General features: G+C 29.6%; 1 protein-coding gene and 3 long non-coding RNA genes across 4 annotated transcripts; 2 read left to right on the top strand and 2 right to left on the bottom strand.

The window, feature by feature from the left end:
* Positions 1-1,435: 1,435 nt before the first annotated feature.
* On the bottom strand, positions 1,436-3,059 carry LOC131653525 (uncharacterized). Its single transcript, XR_009299099.1, has 3 exons — positions 2,937-3,059; positions 1,960-2,566; positions 1,436-1,653 (listed from the first exon to the last, which is right to left on the bottom strand). It is a non-coding gene; the product is annotated as an uncharacterized LOC131653525 (long non-coding RNA).
* A 1,098-nt stretch (positions 3,060-4,157) lies between these two features.
* LOC131653526 (uncharacterized) lies at positions 4,158-6,304 on the bottom strand. The gene is made up of 3 exons (XR_009299100.1): positions 5,187-6,304; positions 4,731-4,797; positions 4,158-4,621 (listed from the first exon to the last, which is right to left on the bottom strand). It is a non-coding gene; the product is annotated as an uncharacterized LOC131653526 (long non-coding RNA).
* Positions 6,305-6,579: 275 nt separating this feature from the next.
* Positions 6,580-8,263, top strand: LOC131653524 (uncharacterized). The gene is made up of 4 exons (XR_009299098.1): positions 6,580-7,059; positions 7,383-7,467; positions 7,636-7,678; positions 8,084-8,263. It is a non-coding gene; the product is annotated as an uncharacterized LOC131653524 (long non-coding RNA).
* A 1,170-nt stretch (positions 8,264-9,433) lies between these two features.
* On the top strand, positions 9,434-13,697 carry LOC131653523 (G-type lectin S-receptor-like serine/threonine-protein kinase CES101). Its single transcript, XM_058923695.1, has 7 exons — positions 9,434-10,863; positions 11,238-11,345; positions 11,439-11,635; positions 11,873-12,083; positions 12,251-12,488; positions 13,031-13,181; positions 13,255-13,697. Exons 1-7 carry the CDS (start codon positions 9,669-9,671, stop codon positions 13,576-13,578), a joined length of 2,424 nt encoding a protein of 807 aa, XP_058779678.1. The 5' UTR covers positions 9,434-9,668; the 3' UTR covers positions 13,579-13,697.
* Positions 13,698-21,186: the final 7,489 nt, after the last annotated feature.

Raw genomic sequence — 21,186 nt, 5'->3', positions numbered from 1 at the left:
ACATGTCGTTTTTTGTAGTGATGATTATTTACAGAGATGTGTCTCTATATCATATTTTGTTTAACTAGTAGAATACCCGTGCGTCCGCACGGGTAAATCAAATATTAAGATGAATAATATATTACAAACACAAAAAAAGATTTTTAAAAATTCGAATTAAGAATGTTAACTTAAGATTCACAAAACATAATATAGATGAAATGAATCTATATAGTAGCTATGTAAGAAAAGAACATGAAAATGCAATAGTCATTCATATCTTAGGTAACTCGATAAGGCTAGATTGTTAGTGATATATAATTATTATTATAAAATCATTAATAAGTAGAAATATTATAAAATTATAAATATTATAAAATTATTAATGAGTAAAAATATTTATCAAATCACCAACGTGGCAAATTTAATGTCTAATACATATAAATATTTACAAATATGACTAATAACTATAAATATTTACAAATATCCCTGATGATTATAAATATTTATAATATTTTGTTGTTTAAATAAAAAAAGTATTGTGGTGATAGTGTCCCGTGAAAATATTAAGTTTATGTTAATTATAAATATTTATAATGAGATATTCTGGTGATAGTAACCCGTGAAATAAATAAAATTTTAATTAATTAAGAATAAAATATAAATTATAATATAAAATTAAGATAAAAAGTCATAAGTGAAATATTATTTCCTTCAAAAAAATTTAAAATCTTCCATGTTTTTTAAATTTTAGAAAAAAAACATTTTAACGTACTTTTTATCTATTTGTAGAACATTTGTAGATTTATATTTATTTTTAAAAAAGCATATTTATATCGTCCTTAAAGGTTTAGAACATTTGTATATTTATGTTTATTTTAAATTTAAATATATGATGATCAATGTGTAAAACCATTTCACTAAAAGAAAGTTACTTTTTTTTCACATATTCAACATTAAAAAGAATGATGAAATAAGATATTTGTCATAACAAATTAAAGTAATTAAAAATTAAATAAAATTCGACAAAATATAGTTAAAAGAAATTAATTAATATTCATGAACATGAAGGATATTATAGATACTTTAAGTATCTTTACCATTTTCATATTCATACTAATTTTAGTTGTAAAAAAAAATGTATGTTACATATTTCTAAGCAATTAAATACTTTGTTTGAAAAATATAACTTTAATCATAATTTGATTAATCTACCTAAACATAAGTCTAAATGGTATGACATTTAGGCTGACATTATTGTGTTGTGAAAATATTTAAATTATTGCTATCATAACATCAAAACTTAAATTTTGAATTACTATAAAATCATTTTGTTTTATATTACACTGACATGTTCAGGGCCACTAAGAATGATCATGGGCTAAATTTTTATATCAATCATATTGTATATTGTAGTCAATCATAGTGAACCTAGCACTTCATAACGTAGGTAATTATTTAAAGAAGTAGGTGTTAAAGCAAGCTAATATTCAAATATGTACATAGGTAAAGAAAAGGAAGATACATAGGTATGGAGAAAAGGAAGGTACATAAATCAGCAATCATTATAATTCTTATTCTAATAGCTTGTCCATCTTTAAAAGTATATTCTAGGTGTTCCCGAAGCTGTGCGGGCAACTTGTCCACAATAGGCATCAAAAGGAAACAGTTGACCTGCAAAATATTAGGTATAAGATTATATTTAAGTAATGCATAAAAGATAGAAAAGAAAATAAAGCGGAAACAACAAATGAATCTAAGAACTGCAGTATAGAACAATTGCAGCAGGATCATTGGAATGTTCAGTTCCACCAAATGAATCTAAGAACTACCGTAATCCAGCGCGACTCTAAAAAATTGACAGTGCCAACATTAGATATAAAATAAATTAAGCAAGAAAAACAGTTTTTGCAAATAACATTTTACTCAGGCTCTTATAGTGTAACCAGATGCTCATTCAATACAAGTATGATTTCTAACCAGCTTGGTAGTGCACGGAATATCAAGTTTAACAGGAATCTTGAAGAGCGCACGCCCTCTAATGCTACTTTGCAAGCCCTGGGAGGATGTAGCTTACACAAGAATATTTTACAGCAGGATAATGAAGCTTCTCGCATTTGGGCATCCTTGGCCTCAAATCGCACTTCCTTAGGGTATGATGTATCACATAAGGCTGCTTCTCAACCTAGTAGTAGCAACATAGACATAACTGTACTCCGATCTGGTGCAGTACATACACAGAACTTGAGGAGGGATATTGATCTTAACTACACTAATATCAATGCTACAGGCCAAGAAAAGCATAGTAGGAATACAGGTGCTGGAGTCTTTAGCAGGCTGAATGGAGAATACTCATATCCTTGCAAACATAATGGAATAGAGCCCCATGACTATAGTTTACCTGCTGTCTCAAACTGTTTCGAAGCTCAGACTCAGCAATGTCATTCCACCAGCCATTCCTTTCTATCAACTTTCTAAATCTCGCCACAGGATCACGTGCCGATCGTCACCAATCAATCTCTTTGGCAGGTTGATACTGGGTAGAGTCATCTGATATGGAGTGGTGTCCTGCTCTATATGTAAGAGCCTGAAAAAACAGAAGAAACAGATACAACATTGGTCTACCGTTAAACATGCCTCAATATGAAACCACAACCAGCATCTTTTATACAAGAAAAAATAGAAATACTATTGTGATTTCAAATTACAACTACAACCTCTATATAGCTAGAATAAGCTCACGACAATAACAGTATACTAAGAAATTGACAGGACTGCACACGGATATCAAGGAAAAGCAATACGGTTGAAGCAAGCAAAAAAAAAAAGAGAAATACAGAACCGATTAATAAAGCCGTAGAAAATGTCTGGCAAGTATTTGATATGCTTCAGCTATAGCCAAGAAATACACAGTTTATAATTAAAAAATCATATGATTGGATTAGGTAGGTACTCACATTTAATCCTCCGAAAATTATAGTCAAACCAGTATTCAAGTTTCTCATGTGTTGATGGAAAGGGTGAGACATTGATTCCTCTAATGAATCACTATAAAGCATGAAAGCAATTGCTTATACAATAATGAGCAACATAGTAAATTCAAAAAAAAGAAACTAAAGTATCAAAATCAAATGGTTACAAAATATAAATTCAAAAAAGAAACTAAAGTATCAAAATCAACCAATTTATTACCTTATTGCCTTGGATGTAAATGGAGTCTGTTTGTTCACCCCTGAACAAAACAGAGAAGTAGGTCATGTGTGTTAATGGCATGTATCAAGATTGCCATAGTTCAATTATATCTTTGATGTCTCTTAAATTGCAAAGACCAATCAAAGTCGTTCCCGGGGCCATAAGCATTGGATCAGAGATGACAACAGTGTTTAAAAACTCGAGAGTTTACACGGAAACGATAGAGGATTGAAAAATCGTAACTCGAGAATCGTAACACGGAACGTAAGATTTTACTATTGATTAAAAATATATTTATATATGCATAATTTTATACACGTGTCTAAAAATAATCATATAAATAAAGGAAACACATTCCAAAAAAATCTTAAATTCACCATCATATCCATAAATTCATAACAAAAAAAAAAAACTTAATTCATATGGAAAACAATCTTTATAAAAAATTATAGTGAATAATAAATAATAAATAATTATTATTCATTTTAATAGTAATACAATAGTGATAATAATTATTATAGTGAATTAATGATTCTTTGTAATAAAGCTCCTGATTATAAGAAATAATATTTATTTATAGGAAAGAATGGATTAGTCAAAAAACGAACAGACAAAAAATAATAGCAATAATGACATAGATTTTACGTGGAATAGAAGAGTTTTAATGGGTGGAATTGGAACAGTTTGTTGAGAACAGAAAGAATTAATACATTGTTTAGCAAATTTCTTCATATTCTTAATTAAAATATCTACTAAACCCGACCCGGATCCATATTCATTTAAAAAATTAGGGTTTTTAAAAAAAAACCCAAAAAAGGGGCGGCCAAATCTTTTTAGCGCTGAACGATTTTGCTGCACAACTCGTACGAGTTCTCCGAGTTTGGGGATTCCGATTCCAACAGAGTCTCAGCACGACGGCATGGATTTGGAACGTAGAATCGTACGATTTTACGTCTTGACTCTCGTTTTTGCATACACTGGATGACAATTATGTCATGATAATTATCTTGCATAGTTAACAATTAACATGATATGCAATATATGAATATGCATGCTAATCCAAATATTACAACAGAATTCAATATTATACCAATAAGTAAACCAATCATCAACAGAATGAAATACCAATCAACTACCTCAATTTAACCAATAAGTAAACTACAGACCTCTCCATAATCAACAACTATAAGAGAATTTCCAGGAGCAACTACGAATGCTTGACGAATTTTATATCGGTCCTTTTCTAAAGCTGGTTGATTCTAATGTAAATTATACAAGTTAGATTAAAACTTTGTCTTTTGGAAATTTGATGATTAATTGGTCCAAATATACATCTGATGAGAAAGTATAAAAAACCTACAGACTTGGTCTTCTTGCTAACAAACGTTCATTCTCTGTTGATATTTATGGAACAATGAACTCGTTGATCCTTTCCAGATATATCATCTCCCTGTCATTGAATTGAAACATATTAGGCTAGCATACGACATGAAAATAAACACGACAAGACCGGTGAAAAAGTCGAAAATAAACTTATAAAAGAGAAAAGGAACAATTACCTACAAGGGAAGGATGAAGTTAGAGATCAAAGAATCAATTGTGAGAACTTTATGGTCTTGATTAAAACTGTGAGATATATTGAATTAGTAAGATATTATCTATAACATGAAATGATGAATGAAACAAATAAAGAATACATTAACACCATCAGTAAAACCGGCTAAGCATGATAATTTAAACAATAACATTGTTGTTCCTTCTAAAAGAGACCCAAAAATAATGAATTTGGTTCAACAATCGATAGTCATGGTATATGAAAATAGATACGTTGCCATTGGATACAAGTATGTTAAGATAAAACTCAGTTTTGGATGAGTAAAACTAATCTATTCTAATCCAATTTAAACTGAAAAAAAGTAGAATAAGTTTTCTTATAATACATCAGCAGTGCAACAGGGTAGCTGTTTAAGCTAGTGAATAATGTTAAAGCATATGATATACACTAAAAACAAAACCTTTGCATCTTGAAGGATGCCTTCAACGTGTTGCTGACCATTGCGTTCCTTGACGTCTCATACATCGACAACACGAATTGCTATCTTCCATACATTTCGATCGGGTTTCAATTCGGAAATCATAATTGGTGGTCTAGACATGGTTGTTCAAAAAACTGAAACAAATACCAGTTCTGTTAGCACTTAGAGAAAACAAAGCACAGGCAATAAAAATCAGAACTTCATACAAAGAACTACTTTATATCCATGATATCTTTATGGATCAGTTATAAACAACACAATATCAGTCATTTGGCAAATCAGTATAAAAAACAATCATCATTCTAAATGAACACTATAAAATACAATCCTTTAAGAATCATATAAACTTTATAAAAATCACCACAGCACTATGCATACAAACAACAGTTAACTATAAAGAACAGTATAAAAATCCAAACTTTATGTGTTAAGAACATCATTAGACCATCTAAACTTTGTGTGTTTGTCAGGACACTTAAAAATCATAACTTTAACAGCATTCAACATAAATAGTAGAAAGAGAACTATAAAAATCGCAACTTCATGTGTTTTCAACATGAATACACCATATTTTGGAAAATAAACTCAGAAATTCCAGCATCAGCACTTGTTTCCTCATGGATTCGTAAAAAGAAATGTTAAAAAAGTCAAAAGTGAAACAGAAATGTAAAGATAACACGAAGAAGAAGAAGAGAGAAGGGTTAAACGGGCGTTCAACAAAATCAACACTATAAAATACAATCCTTAAACAATCAACTAAACTTTATAAAAATCCAAACAACACAATGCATACAAAGAACACTTAACTACAAACAGCAGTATAAAAATCATATCTTTATGTGTTTTGAACATCATTATACCATATAAACTTTGTGTGTTTGTGAAGAACACTATAAAAATCAGAACTTTAACGTCATACAACATAATCAGATGAAAGAGAACTATAGAAATCGGTACTTGATGTTTTTTCAAGAAATGTGAAGAAGAAGAAGAGAGAAGGGTTAAACGGGGCTGGGATACTGGGGTATGCGAAGAGTTGGCGAATGTAAATGAGAGAGAAAGATAATTGCAGAATGATTGTAAAGGAGAGAATGAGAGGGAAATATTGAAATTTGGTGAACCTTTGTTGTCTACCTTCTGTTGTCTACCGTGTAAAAGGGATAATCAAACTTCATTATTACACAATGGTTTAATTGTTGTTAGCAAGCAATAGCAAAATTGAAAAAAAGGGTGCCACTTGGAATAATGGGTACATTTGATTGGTCTAATAGAAGTTTGATTTAGCAAATTACTAAAATGGGCATATCTTAGTGCAAATTTAAAAAAGCAAAAGGGCAATTAAGAGAGTTAATAGGTATATTTAGGGGTGGACATTAAAACACCATCCAATGATAACCGACCGGACCGAATCCGAAGATAAGCAAACGGTCGGTTTTATTCGGTTTAACGGATTGAACGGGTGAAACTAACGGTCTACTTAGGGTCTGCATGGTCGGGTTCGGATGGATTGATTGGGCCCGTCGGACCCCGAACCCGACCGATACCATATTTACTCTATGTAACTGCTACTGATAATGGCCCAACCCAGTGCAAAGAGTTCTCTGGCCCAATCCATTTCTCAAACCCTAACCTTATAAACACATCACACTAACACCATTACTCTGAAATTGTCCAAATCGTTTCATCTTTTTCTCGCCGCCGTCACCATGCGTTGAAATCTAAACCCTAAACAACTCATCCATCTTTGTCGTTATGACCAACCCCGCCGTTCCTCCCTCATCCTCACATACCCTTTAATAAGAAGCTGAGAAAGGTGGATCTACCCCTTTAAAGCCATGAACTTCTTCAAAAGGTTAATTTTTGACTTCTTTTTTAGGATTGTGATTTAGATTTTGGGTTGCTTTATCTTATTAAATGATTTCATTCTTAGGTTATTTTAATATATTTTGTTTTGTTTGATATTTGAAAAAGTTAAGTTTCATCTGGGTTTGGCAGTAAGAGTTAGGGATAAGAAATTTGTAATTTTTGTTTTATTAGAAATTATTTTGAAATTGATTCTGATGAAGTTTTGTATTTTTAAAAATGATTTAGATTTTCTTACATGAGTTTTTGTAATATTTTATTTTTATCTGTAATATTTTATTTTTATCTATTGATTTTAAATAGTGTGTGCAGATCAGATCTAAGTGTCTGGAAGTCATGAGAAGCATAAAACGAACACATTGGATAAAGCATGATGTTTCTTTGGGACCTTACACATGTAATGTGTTTTTTCCTTTTCTTATTTGAATAGTCTCTGTTTGTTTTATCTGATATAACTGTATAAATGAGCATTCCAGACTCTTAATTTTGTGTTTTCCATAAAAGTAGCTGAAGATAGTGGTAATATTTTATTTTTATCTTTTGATTTGAAATATCGTGTGTGCAGATCAGATCTAATGTCTGGAAGTAATGAGAAGCTGAAAATAGTGGTAAATGATTAACTCCACAAACTTTACTGTATTGTTTCTATGTTGTATCCTAAAAAAGTTAGACTATTTTTTCTTTAATTAAAAATTTCGTTTGCAGGGCTATACTTAACCTGCAATTAAATATGAATGTTAGTTTAAGACATAATATCTACTTTCTTCTATTTTTGCATTGTTATTCTAGTTTTTTTTTTTAATTGAAAATTTATTAGTTGATTTTTTTTGTCAATTTTATCATTTTTACCACTGTTATTGATTTTGAATTTTATTCAATATTTACTTTGTTATTAATAATTTGTAATTATTGATTAGTTTTGAGTATTTTTGTTTACATATTCAATTTATCATTATTAATTTATTACTTGTTCAATCTTTATTAACTATTATCACTTGTGTTTAAATTGACAGGTAATTTTGGAGTCTCCATTAGAAAGAAGGGAGAAGAATCTATATTTAATATTTAGGGAATATTATTGGAAAATATAATTATATTAGATTTAAATTTCATTGAATGTATATTTTTAATAGGCCCAATTAATATTTAGTGAATATTATTGGAAACTGTAATAATATTAGATTTAAATTTCATTGAATGTGTATTTTTATTTTTTGTGTGTGTACAATTTACTATGTTTTTTAGTTTTAAAATAGGTTAGGTTTAATCAGTATTTTAGATAATTTTATTTTAATTGAAAAATTAAAATGTTGTTTTTCCATGAATAAAAAAAGAGAGGCTAAAATAGTCTAATTTTCTTAATATGAAAGTTTAGTAATTTGAAATGCGCTTAATGATAGGCCCAATAAAGAGGCTACATAATAAAAAAAATTGTTCAAAATTTTTAATATGGGCCACATGCTAACCGAAATAAACCGACTCCCTAAACCGAACCGCTTTAAACCGAACCGGAAAAAACCGAGAAGGAAAACGGTCGGAAATAGGGTCTAATCCTTCCACCCGTGGGTTGGTCCGGTTCAGAGATTTCGGCCCGAACCCGAACCGAACCGAACCGTTGTCCACCCATAGGTATATTATAATCTTAGTTGGGTAGTTGAAGTATGATAGATCTCAAAAAGGCGAGAACTGATATGATTTTGAGTGCGTTTGAAGATGAATTTCCGGACGCAAAAAAACATTTCTGGGTTTCCATGGGTGCGATGCGTACCACTATAAGTGGAAAGAGCGTTTCCCAGAAATATATATAAACTAAAAAATTACGGTTCAAGCCCTACTTTTTGGATTAGTATCCGCTACTACTAATTGTTTCCTGCTGCCATTCTGCCATTAATCTAAGCCCTCAGTTGATCTTTTTCTCTTACTTCCAAACTAACATGACTTATTATTTATTTTTCATGACTTTTTTTACCATTAGATCATTAACATGAGAGATGGCTTAATGCAAAAAGCAGGATAAGATCCATTTATTTCCCTACTTTTTTTCCTGACTTGGTGGCTCAGCTCGTGGGTTAAGACCTGTTTTGATGTTTTAGCGACTCTAGTTCCCACTATTAAATGTATCATACGATTAATTTTATTCAAGCTGCTTCGACCATTTTACTATCCATTTTATCACATTATGGTTTCCCCAATGATGAAAATATTAAGAAATGTTAGATAATTTTAGGAAATCTTCTTAAATATTCTTATTTGAGATGATGTTAGGCCCCATGTGGAAAGCAGGTATTATTAGCTTCTTTTATAACCTTCAATTATTGTACCAAAGTAATCTTTTTCTTTTCCTTTAAATAAAGTGGTAACAAAATGCACTTTAGTACAACATTTTGTAGTGGAAAAATAATTGAAGATAGAGTTGATTTGCAATTAATCGTGTGAAACACCATCTTTGACAAGGGCCTAAATCCACCCGTATGAAGTTTCTTATCCAAAGTTGAAATGATTCTCCTACATGTTTGGTGAGCATATTCCTTCTAGCAAATTCTCAGGCATTCTCATTTTGAATTGGCTAACTTTATCTTCACTTTTGAAATAATATTGATGATGATAAGGTTTAAAACAAAGAAACAAGTTATATTAATATACTACTTATGGGTGTGGTGGAGTACTAGTTTCTGTGTTATAGCAGGAAATGATAGTTTGAAGGCAGGTGAAAGAATGGTTGCCAACTCCACTCTATGCTCTAAGCAAGGCAGGTATTGTCTATTATTCGAACAACGATCAGTAATATGGAAATATGATAACAATTATAATTGCTTGGTTATAGAAATTAATACTAGTTTTGATCGAGGATCAGTAATATGGAAGTATGATAGTAACCAACCAATTGATATTAGTTCAGCGGTTTTATCTCTAAACTACTCCGGTGTGCTCAAAATTGAATTTCAATATAGGAAAGAAATAATCATTTACTCTTCACCTCAACCTATAAACAATACTGTGGCTACTATGCTAGACACAGGTAACTTTGTACTTGAACAACTTCACCCCAATGGAACTAAGACTTTATTGTGGCAGAGTTTTGATTATCCATTTGATGTTTTGGTCCCAACGATGAAGTTAGGTGTTAACCGAAAAACTGGACATAATTGGTCTTTAGTTTCGTTGTTGACTCCTTTGCTGCCAACTTTGGGTGGATTTAGTCTCGAATGGGAACCAAAAGAAGGGGAATTAAACATTAAGAGACACGGGAAAGTGTATTGGAAAGGCGGAAAACTTGGAAATAATGGAATGTTCGATAATATTCCAGCAAATGTTCAACAAAATTATCAATACGTTACTATCTCTAACAAGGATGAAGATTCTTTCAGTTTCGAAATTAAAGACCGGAATTATAAGATGTCCCCAAATTGGTTACTATCCTCTACAGGGAGGCTAGCGAGTTCAAAAGGAGTGTTTGGAAATGCAGATGTTTGTTATGGATATAATAGTGATAGAGGATGCCAAAAATGGGAGGATATACCAACTTGTAGGAAACCTGGTGAGGTGTTTGAGAGAAAGAGAGGCACACCCGTCGGTGACAATATTACCATGGAAGACAACGTGAGTATTGGTTACAATGATTGCAAGGTGAGTTGTTGGAGAAACTGTGATTGCAATGGATTCCAAGAATATTCTGATAATGGAACTGGATGTATATTTTATTCATGGAATTCTACACAACATGTTGATTCGGATAGTGTGAAAAACTTTTATATATTGGAAATGCCAGTAAAGTCAGACCCAAATCACCATGGTAAGTCTAAAATCATTTTAATTACATGTTTTGCTACATATCAAGTTTTGTAATTTTGACATTTTCTTGATAAGTGGTGACCTATAGCAAATAATAAAGTGTGTAAGACGAATTATATTATAAGGCCAAAATTTTACTTATTTGATGAAATAGAACTCTGAAATATATATATATATATATATATATATATATATATATATATATATATATATATATATATATATATATATATATATATATATATATATATATATAAAAGTTAGAAACTCATTTAGTTTTTAGGAGAAATTTGTCTTAATGGTGCTTAAAAATCTAGTAGAAAGTAAAAAGGCAACTATAAATACTAATTTATTGTCTAAAAATACTGAATGCAGGTAAAAGAAGGTGGATATGGATAAGTGCAGCAATAGCAACTGCTTTACTCATAATATGCTCACTCGTTCTATGCATAACAATAAGGAAACACAAATATGGACTTAAAGGTACTTGAATCTTTAAAATAATTGTTTAATACATACTTTTTAAATCAAATCCATTTATTTTCTCTAATTAATTTTTCTTGCTATACAATGCAGAGAAGAAAGTTAAAAGAAAGGAGAAAGAGATGCAAGAGTTGGCCGCTTCCAATGAATTATATAGTATCAAAGATCTTGAAGATGATTTTAAAGGACATGATATAAAAGTTTTTAGCTATGCATCAATTTTGGAAGCAACCGTGGATTTTTCTGCTGAACACAAGTTAGGACAGGGAGGCTATGGACCCGTTTATAAGGTAACTTGAAACCATTAAAATAAATGACTATAAAAGTAGTTATGTGTAAATCGAATATTTTTTATAGATTAGGTTTTGAATAATTTAGACAGTAAAATATCTTTAAACAAATTGTGTATAGGAGTTAAATACTTAAAATTATGACACCATCTAAACATGATTATTGAGATCTTTTACATCTTTAACAATTTGTCCATATATTTTAAAATATTGTTTTAAATTATTTTACAAGTTCAGGGAATCTTAGCCACTGGGAAAGAAGTTGCTGTAAAAAAACTTTCAAAAACTTCTAGGCAAGGAATTATTGAATTCAAAAATGAGTTGGTATTGATATGTGAACTTCAACACACAAATCTGGTTCAACTACTTGGTTGTTGTATTCATCGAGAAGAAAGGATTATAGTTTACGAATATATGCCAAACAAAAGCTTGGATTTCTATCTATTTGGTAAGGATTATGTGATGCTTTTAAAGACAAAAGCTTCAAACCTATTTTTCATTCTTAACTAAATATTTCAGTAACTGTTGTGGAAGATTGACAAACATATCCACATTGGTTTACTACTTATGTGCAGTGTACATTCTAACACAAATTGTTACATTTTTACTTGGAAGATTCTACAAAAAAGAAGTTACTCGATTGGAAGAAGCGCTTCAACATTATAGAAGGAATTTCTCAGGCATTGCTTTATCTTCATAAATATTCAAGACTAAAAATCATTCATAGAGACTTGAAAGCTAGCAACATTCTTCTTGATGGGAATATGAATCCGAAAATTTCTGATTTTGGCATGGCAAAAATGTTCACACAGCAGGAATCTACAGTAAATACAAACAGGATTGTCGGGACATAGTGAGTTTTCTAAAATTTATTTTTCATAGTGTATCCAAAATACATTTGATTAGGGTTGTTCATGATATGGTTGGTTGACTGAGAAAACCAAACCGAACCGAATTAAATCAAAATAAAAATTTATTCGAAATGAACTGAACCGTTTCAATTTACTCAAAACTTATGCGAACCGTAATTATTAGTTTGATATACCGTTTCAAAATTCCGAATCATAAAAAATCGTTAGCAGTTAATTTTTTTCCAAACCGAACTACTTACTAAAGTACCGAACTATAAAATTATTTTTTAATTTTTTTATAAAAAAAATTAAAACTTGTTTTTTGCATTTTTCATTTTTAGTTCGGTTACAGTTTTGGTCTTGTTCGATTATAGTTTCGGTTTAGTTTTAGAACTGTATGTATAATATGGCTTAGTTCACTAACCAAACAAAACAGTTCGATTATTTTAACTTCAGTTCAGTTCGATTTTGATTTGGCGGTTTGAATTAGTTAATTTTTTTTAACAGCTTTGCATTTGATGTTGTTAAATAATTTTTGTTGCAGTGGATACATGTCTCCAAAATATGCTATGGAAGGAATTTGTTCTATAAAGTCTGACGTCTATAGCTTTGGAGTGTTGCTGTTAGAAATTGTTAGTGGAAGAAAAAATAATAGCTTCTATGATGCTGATCATCCACTAAACCTAGTAGGACATGTATGTAAAAACTATTCTCATTGAGTTTATTTATTTTCAAATATTATCTAATTTCATTAAATTAATATGCTAGGCATGGGAGCTATGGAATGATGGGGAGTATATGCAGTTAATAGATCCATCATTAAGTGATTCAATTGTTCCTGATGAAGCAAAAAGGTGCATTCATGTTGGTCTCTTATGTGTAGAGCAATATGCAAATGATCGACCTACAATGTCTGATGTTATATCAATGTTGGCAAACAACTATGAACTTGTTACTTTACCAACAAGACCAGCATTCTATATTAGAAGAGAGATCTCCGAGGATGAAACAACTCCAAAAGTTCTGGTTAGTGACACTGACACCTACTCTACAACTGCAATTTCCTCTTCGGAAATAAAAAGCAATAAATAAGTTTATCTAGTATAAATTTAAGATTGTGTGTACAATAAAAACTATATAACTTTCCTTTCTTAAATCATCGACGATTTTATGTGATTATTTGTGTCTCTTTTCCCTTTCAATTTCATGTATTCAGTATATATATATATATATATATATATATATATATATATATATATATATATATATATATATATATATATATATATATATATATATATATATATATATATATATATATATATATAGGGATAGGATCAAATGACACCAAGGTGTCAAAGTTTAATTTGACACCAAATCTCAACCATTAAAAGAATTGATCTAACGGTGATACTAAATTAAATAAAATAATAATTAAAAAATACATAGCATATTTTTCTCCTAAAAAATAGACTATTTAGTATCACCGTTAGATCAATTCTTTTAACGGTTGAGATTTGGTGTCAAATTAAACTTTGAAACCTTGGTGTCATTTGATCCTATCCCTTATATATATATATATATATATATATATATATATATATATATATATATATATATATATATATATATATATATATATATATATATATATATATATATGTTATATATGTTATCTTAATTTTTTCCTTTTTAATGGTATGTGGAAAATAATTTTCAATGAAGTTATCATTGGTGTCTTTCATGTAATTTTTCTTTGAAGGTTTTGTAGAACAGAAGATTTGTAAATCTTTTATTTCTTAGGCTAAATTACTCTCAGAGTCCTTTAAGTTATTTAATTGTAACAGTCTGGTCCTTCATGTTATTTTTGTTACAACTAGGTCCTTTATGTTATCAAATGTGCACACCGTTATCCTTTTTTAACAGAGAAAATGTACTAATTGTGGATGCAATTATATTGAGTGGTATAAAAATGATGAAGTACAACCAAAAATACAACAATCAACATTTCTAAATGTTTAAAATGAGATAAAAAGGAGGTAGAAATCACCCAAAAGGACCAAGTTGTTACAAAAAAAACTTGAAGGACCAAACTGTTACAATTAAATAACTTAAAGGATCCTGGGAGTAATTTAGCCTATTTCTTAAAACATCGCTTTAGAATTTATCATATGTGTCAATAGTGTTAGATTAGTAACATTGTCCGTGTTTATGAATATCTATTATTTCATCTTAACCAGAGAACCAGGCAAGCATAACCTTAGCACAAGGCCTCCTAAATATAACTTTAGCACAAGGCCTTCAAATTTAGAGTATATATTATGGGTAGGTATGTAATTAGCATATACTATATATTAGTTGTTTCTTTATTTTTGTTCAAATTAATAGAAGGAAAAAAACAAAATATTCCAAAATGAGTATTTATCATTAAGTATGTGTTTCAAATTTAGTGCCATAAAATTTAAGAAAGAAATAGCTTCAATTCAATCAAAGTGGTATTGTATTAACCAAACACTTGGGCTCTAGTGGTAAAGGAACTCCTGCGAAGGACGACACTCAGGTGTTTATCCAGAATTTTGGTAAACAACCGCTAGTCTCTTATTAAAGTTTATTTTGCAGGATCAACTAGTAAATCCTAGAACTTTATTATGGTATATTTTGTTTCTATTGTTTGTTTGACTTGTATTTAATGCATAAAAGATGGATTATAAGGAAAGACTATGCACATAATTTAAAAAATGGCAGGAAGTAAAGGCATGAAAAGGAAACGACAAGAAATGAAAAGCATTAAAAGAGACAAAATATATGTAAAATTTGGGAGAAAACTATTGCATAATAATTAACATGATACGCATACGTACATTTCTATTTCCAGAAAGTGACACTCGTTTCTCATTTTTGCAAAGAGATTTAGAGCATTCTTTTTGTAACATAAAAATGCGGATCCCTAAAACCTACAAACAACACTGCTTATATATATATATATATATATATATATATATATATATATATATATATATATATATATATATATATATATATATATTTCTAAAATAAAAACTGTCATATGATCGGGACTTTATAGGTCTATCGGAATAATGACTGCAAGTGCACAGTCTAGTCATTAACTTTTAAAAGATACCGAACTCACTGAGACTGTGAATCACTAACGTGCGCTCTATGTTACTAATTTAACTAAAGCTACCGAGTTGTTGATTTTTGGGAACGGAAAGTAAATAAAGATAGAATTTAAATAAATAGATATTGAGATACCGGTAAGCAAATGTCGGACTTCGGGAGTTCAATGAATCATTCAGCTTAGTTTATTAATTTGTGAAAATATTTTACAGTAGTAACTATTCATTTAAAAACCATTAACTAGCATTTTCATGTCCATAGAAAAGGTTATATTACTAGACCTAGTGGATGCACTTTAAATCCAATAATACGTTTTGAAAACCAACAGAAACCAATTAGACTCTTAAAGCACTTTCGTGTATTTAAAAACTAATGTCCGATTTACTACTATCTGGATCGATCCCCACGCTTTCGTGTGTGGGTTCTAGTCTTAATTAATTTTTCACTCTCGTGGCAAAACCTTGTTAAATGCCCTCTCACTCTCGTGACAAGGGTAGTTAAATTTAGCATAAAAATCTAAAGCCGGAAAAGTATTTTTGTTTTAAAGATTAAACCGAACTATTACTGAATTCCCTCTGTACTATGACTTACATACCAGTACAAATTAATTTAGCCAGACATGTTATAAACCAAATATACTTCGAATGCCAAATTGCTCCAACAGTAGATTATTCTTCAATGCAGAATTTGAAATTGCAGAAAGTATAAACTAATCCTAAAGTACAATAATCCCTCAATAAAAAGAATTATTATTTTGGACGGTGAAATAAAAGGCTTAAAATGAAAGGGTTGTAAAATAGGAGAAGGCTGTAAAAGCTAAAATTGAAGAAAACTAAAATCAGGAGCGGAGTCGTTTCAATTGGTAACTGATAAGTATATATAGATGTTCCAATAGCATGACCTAAGTCTCCACTAATTTAGGGAGCATTCACGTCAGTTCCTTTTGAACGATTCTTCAGTCTTCAGTGAAAATAGGAGAAGAGGGCTTCTGATACGTGCTTTTGTTGCGGGCTTTGCAATTCAGTAGAAAATACTCTGTGCCGTTCGTAACAATAGTTATGCCGAGGGGCACAGCTTAAACACCATCCGGTCGTGACACATCTGTTACGGTTGTAACAGGTTGAAAGTTTTTATTCTTGGCAGACACTTCTACTAAATAGCAAAAGTGTATGTTTTTGTCTGTTTCTTTCACATTTCTTTACATAACTTCAAATATTTTCTTATAAGCTCGGATGATAAATAAATACCTGAAATCATAGAGAAATACCAACGTAAAGCAAGATAATCGGTAAAAACAGATAAATAGTTCATGTAAATTAAGTGCAAAATGCGATACTTTTTTGCGTTAACATCCTAACGGTCGACTAAGCATCTGTCAATATGTGGGTTAACACGTGTTTCAATCATTATACCTAGTTTCTGCATCCACTAAGATTCGACTGAGGTAATATATGGCCCTTTCGACGCCATTTTCATCCTCTTGGGTTAACATACTTCCTATTGTCGAATTAGACGCAGCTATGTACAACTTCATACTTTTATTCGTACTAGGAGGTAACAATATGGGAGGCTTTGTCAAATACTCTTTGATTTGATCAAACGCCCCATATTGTTAAACATAAATATACTTACACGTAACGGAAAAAATATGTTATTTTTTTAATTATTTATATTATTAATAAATAAATAAATGAGACAAATATTTATAAGTAAAAAGATATTAGACAAAAAAAATAATATATGAATTAAATGACACTAAAAGAGAAAATATAAAAAAATTATGATATTTATTTACAACTATTTATGTTAAATGTTATTGATACTAACTATTTTAGTTTATAAAAAATCGTAAGTAATTATTTATATACAATTTAATTTTAATAAAAATAGAACCTATTTCATGATAATTACATTCTCATTCTAAATAATTACATTTCCTAACACTATAATGTATGGAATTGGATTCTCGCCAGCCATCCTTTCTATTTTTATGTTTGAATCCTAATAATAATAACAAAGAATACGTTATTTAGATTGAAAAATAAATTTTATGTTGCATATCTTTAATGACTTTTTTTATATATCATTAATAATGATTTATTATATGTTTAGTTTATAATTTTATAAGTTTAAGTAGATTAAAATAAAAGATTTAATATTTTAGAGAGATTGAAAACATATTTTATTTTTGTTACATTTAAGAAATATATGCGCGTAATGAACCAGAATTTGTACGAACGCACGGGTATCCATACCAAAATTCATTCGAACTCACGAATTATTATATTTATTGTGCAATTAAAGAATATAAAAGTAAATATATTTTAAATAATATATGAATCCGAATATGGGCAAAACATATTTATTTATGTTAGTAATATTTAATTATATAGTTAAAATAATATTTTCAAATAATATATTATTAGTTCATATTTATAAAACTAAATGATTGCATAAATATTTTTATAAATAATGTAAAAACAAATTTAATATTTTCATACGGGAAAACATACGGTTGATCTAAATATTTGTATATATGGAAAAACTATATTTATTCTTCAAATATAAATAAAAATATGTTTTTCTTTTAAAAATAATAAACTTTCTTGGTTAAATAATTTTGTCTTTGTGTTTTTTCTTTCTTATTACATTTTAAAAACATATGTGCGTAACGCACCAGTACCTGTACGAACGCATGTGTGTCCTTACCAGAATTTGTGCGAACCAACGGGTTATTATTATTTTTTATACAATTACAAAATATATATATATATATATATATATATATATATATATATATTATATAATGTATGAATACAAACACGAACAAAATGTATTTATTTATATTACTAATATTTATTTATACAATTAAATAATTCTTACAAATATTATGTTATTAGTTGATATTTATAAAACTATCTGCTCTGGACAGGGCCTGTGGCTGACCCACCATCAGACAAGGCTCACTCCAACACTATTGTAGGGAAGGCCTAACGAAATGGCCCAAATTGCCATGACCATTGGGGAGCTTCTCGCCACGTGCCACTCTAAGGATACGTGGACAACTGCCCTCTGGAAGAACTGGTCTTCCACCATCCGAGGATCACAGACAGTTGACCTAGGACGTGGACCACGCGCTGGTCACTCTTACCCACGTAAGATCCTGACAATCTTCTATTTTAAGCCGGAGAATCTAGCCCAAAAGGAGATCTTGGCTCAACGTTGGGGCACTATAAATACCAACTTCACAATAGGGTCATGTATTTTAATCTCACTCTAACTTTGTACTTGCTCCCTTCCTTCACTCTAAATCTTATTTTGGCATCGAAGTATCTTGCAGGTAAACCCCTTTTTTTTTGCACCAACCACAAAAAGCTCAAGTGTTGCAGGTCATTGGAGATTATTCTGATTCTGATAAGATCATAAATATTTTTGAAAATGTCAAAATAAATTTAATTTTTACATACGAGAAAATATAAAAGTTAATCTAGATATTAAAATAATAAATTTTCTTGGGTAAACATATATCAATACTAAAATTCGTGCAAAATCCACTAGTTATTACATATTTTGACAATTAAAATAAATAAAAATAAAAATATTTAAAATAATATATGAATCCAAACACAAAGAAAAATATGTTATTTTTTAATTATTTATGTTATTAATATTTTTATTTTAAAATTATTTTTAATTTAAGATATAATATTTTTTAAAATATATATTATTGATGTAAAATAATTTTGGTAAAACAATTTTATTTTTATTTTAAAAATATGTCATTATTTTAAAAATAATAAATTCTTTTGATAAAATAAATTAATTTTTCTTATTTATATTTTTATTATATTTTAAAAACAATCACATCAGTACCCGTGCGAAGAGACACCTATCCCAGTGATTTTAATAAAAACAAGAAAATAACATTTCTATAAAAACAAAAAAGAAAAGAAAAAGTTAAATTTCTTCCCAAACGACACACATAGCCAAGAGATAATGTCTATCTTTAAAATGTAATTTTACTGCAAACGCATCTTCAGCCCGCCGATGAAAATCTGTTTTATAGAGCAAAAACTAACCACAATCACATCAATCCATTTCAACATTTTTCCTTTGGAGATGACTTCATGATGTGTGTCATTGGACAGACAGAGACAGTAAATTTCAAACCAAAAAAGTGAAATAATCCATAATTTCCATTGCCATAATTTCTATCCAGTTGTACAACCAATCATGACTACTTTTACCTTAAACTCCTAGTACAAGTACATGTATGTAGAGGTAACGAAACGAAATAAGTCTAAACAATCGCAGTTACACTATACAGAATTTTTTAATGTGCTTTTAAAACAATTAAAAAATAAATAAAAAATAAATAAGTAATAAAAATAGTCTTCTTTATCCCATCATGGACAAGTGACTCCTAAGTCCTAACCACAGTATAAACTTATTAAGAATTAATGGTATATTTTGAGAAGGAGCATCATGCTGAATTTTTTTAGAATAATTATTATTTAAAAAAAAAATTACGTAACTAATCAATAAAATTACAGAAATGACAATTTTTCAATTTATTTTACACATTTTACAAAAAAAATTAAGTTTAAGTGTTGTCGCCACATGGGTTGGCGAATTGATCTCTATTTTAGTTGTATTCGCCACCTAGGATGATGACAATGTGTAAAATGAGTGAAAAAATTATCATTTTTATAATTTTTTTGAAATATTGGTTAGTTACGTTTTTTTTTTGAAAAACTTAGTTATTTTAAAAAACATCGCATCATGCTTCTACCTTGAATATCAATATTCACTACAAAAAAACTCATCTCCAGCGACGTGGAGAACACGTGGCTAATAAATGCTTGTTGCGACGTGAATACAACGTCGCCACCTATATTTTAATATTAATTTACTTTACAGTATTAAAGTGGTTGGGAGTCAGACATGGGGTTGTGTGAAAAACAGTTGCAACGTGGGATGCACGTCGCTACATTAATTACATAAATTAATTCATCACACCCCATAACGTTCAAATGGGGGAATATTCAAAATTTTGAAAAATTTGGTGGTGACGTTATTGTTACGTCGCTACATTTATAATTCAAAATGGGGGGAAACATGATTTGACAGAGTGGCAGCGTAAGTGACCGTTGATTAATTAAATATTACCGTTTGCTTGTTGCGACGTGTTTAGCACGTGGCAAATAGCGAGGTTTTATTCACGTCGCAACATTGTGTATTAATGCAACCAATTCACTTCACCACACCTTCGTTTCAATTCCATTTTCGTTTCAGCAACATTCTCCCCCAAAACCAAAACCAGAACAGAAATTTACTCTCCCAAAATCCAATTGCATCAATCCAAATATTTTTTGATATCAAAGGTAATTAAGAGGTTGCATCAGTATTATCTTATAATTTTATTCTTGATTCTGTTATTAATTTTTGATTTTTTTTTTGGTATAGATTTAGTAGATTTGAAGAAGGAGGAGAGTAGATTGAAGAAGGAGGAATAGATTGAAGAAGAGGTAAGTAAATAAAATAGATTTTTAATGTGATTTA

This window comes from Vicia villosa, linkage group LG2, assembly GCF_029867415.1.
Source record: "Vicia villosa cultivar HV-30 ecotype Madison, WI linkage group LG2, Vvil1.0, whole genome shotgun sequence".
Classification (NCBI taxonomy): Eukaryota; Viridiplantae; Streptophyta; class Magnoliopsida; order Fabales; family Fabaceae; genus Vicia; species Vicia villosa.
The sequence above is the reverse complement of the archived record's forward strand: the minus strand, read 5'-3'. Positions and strand labels throughout refer to the sequence as shown.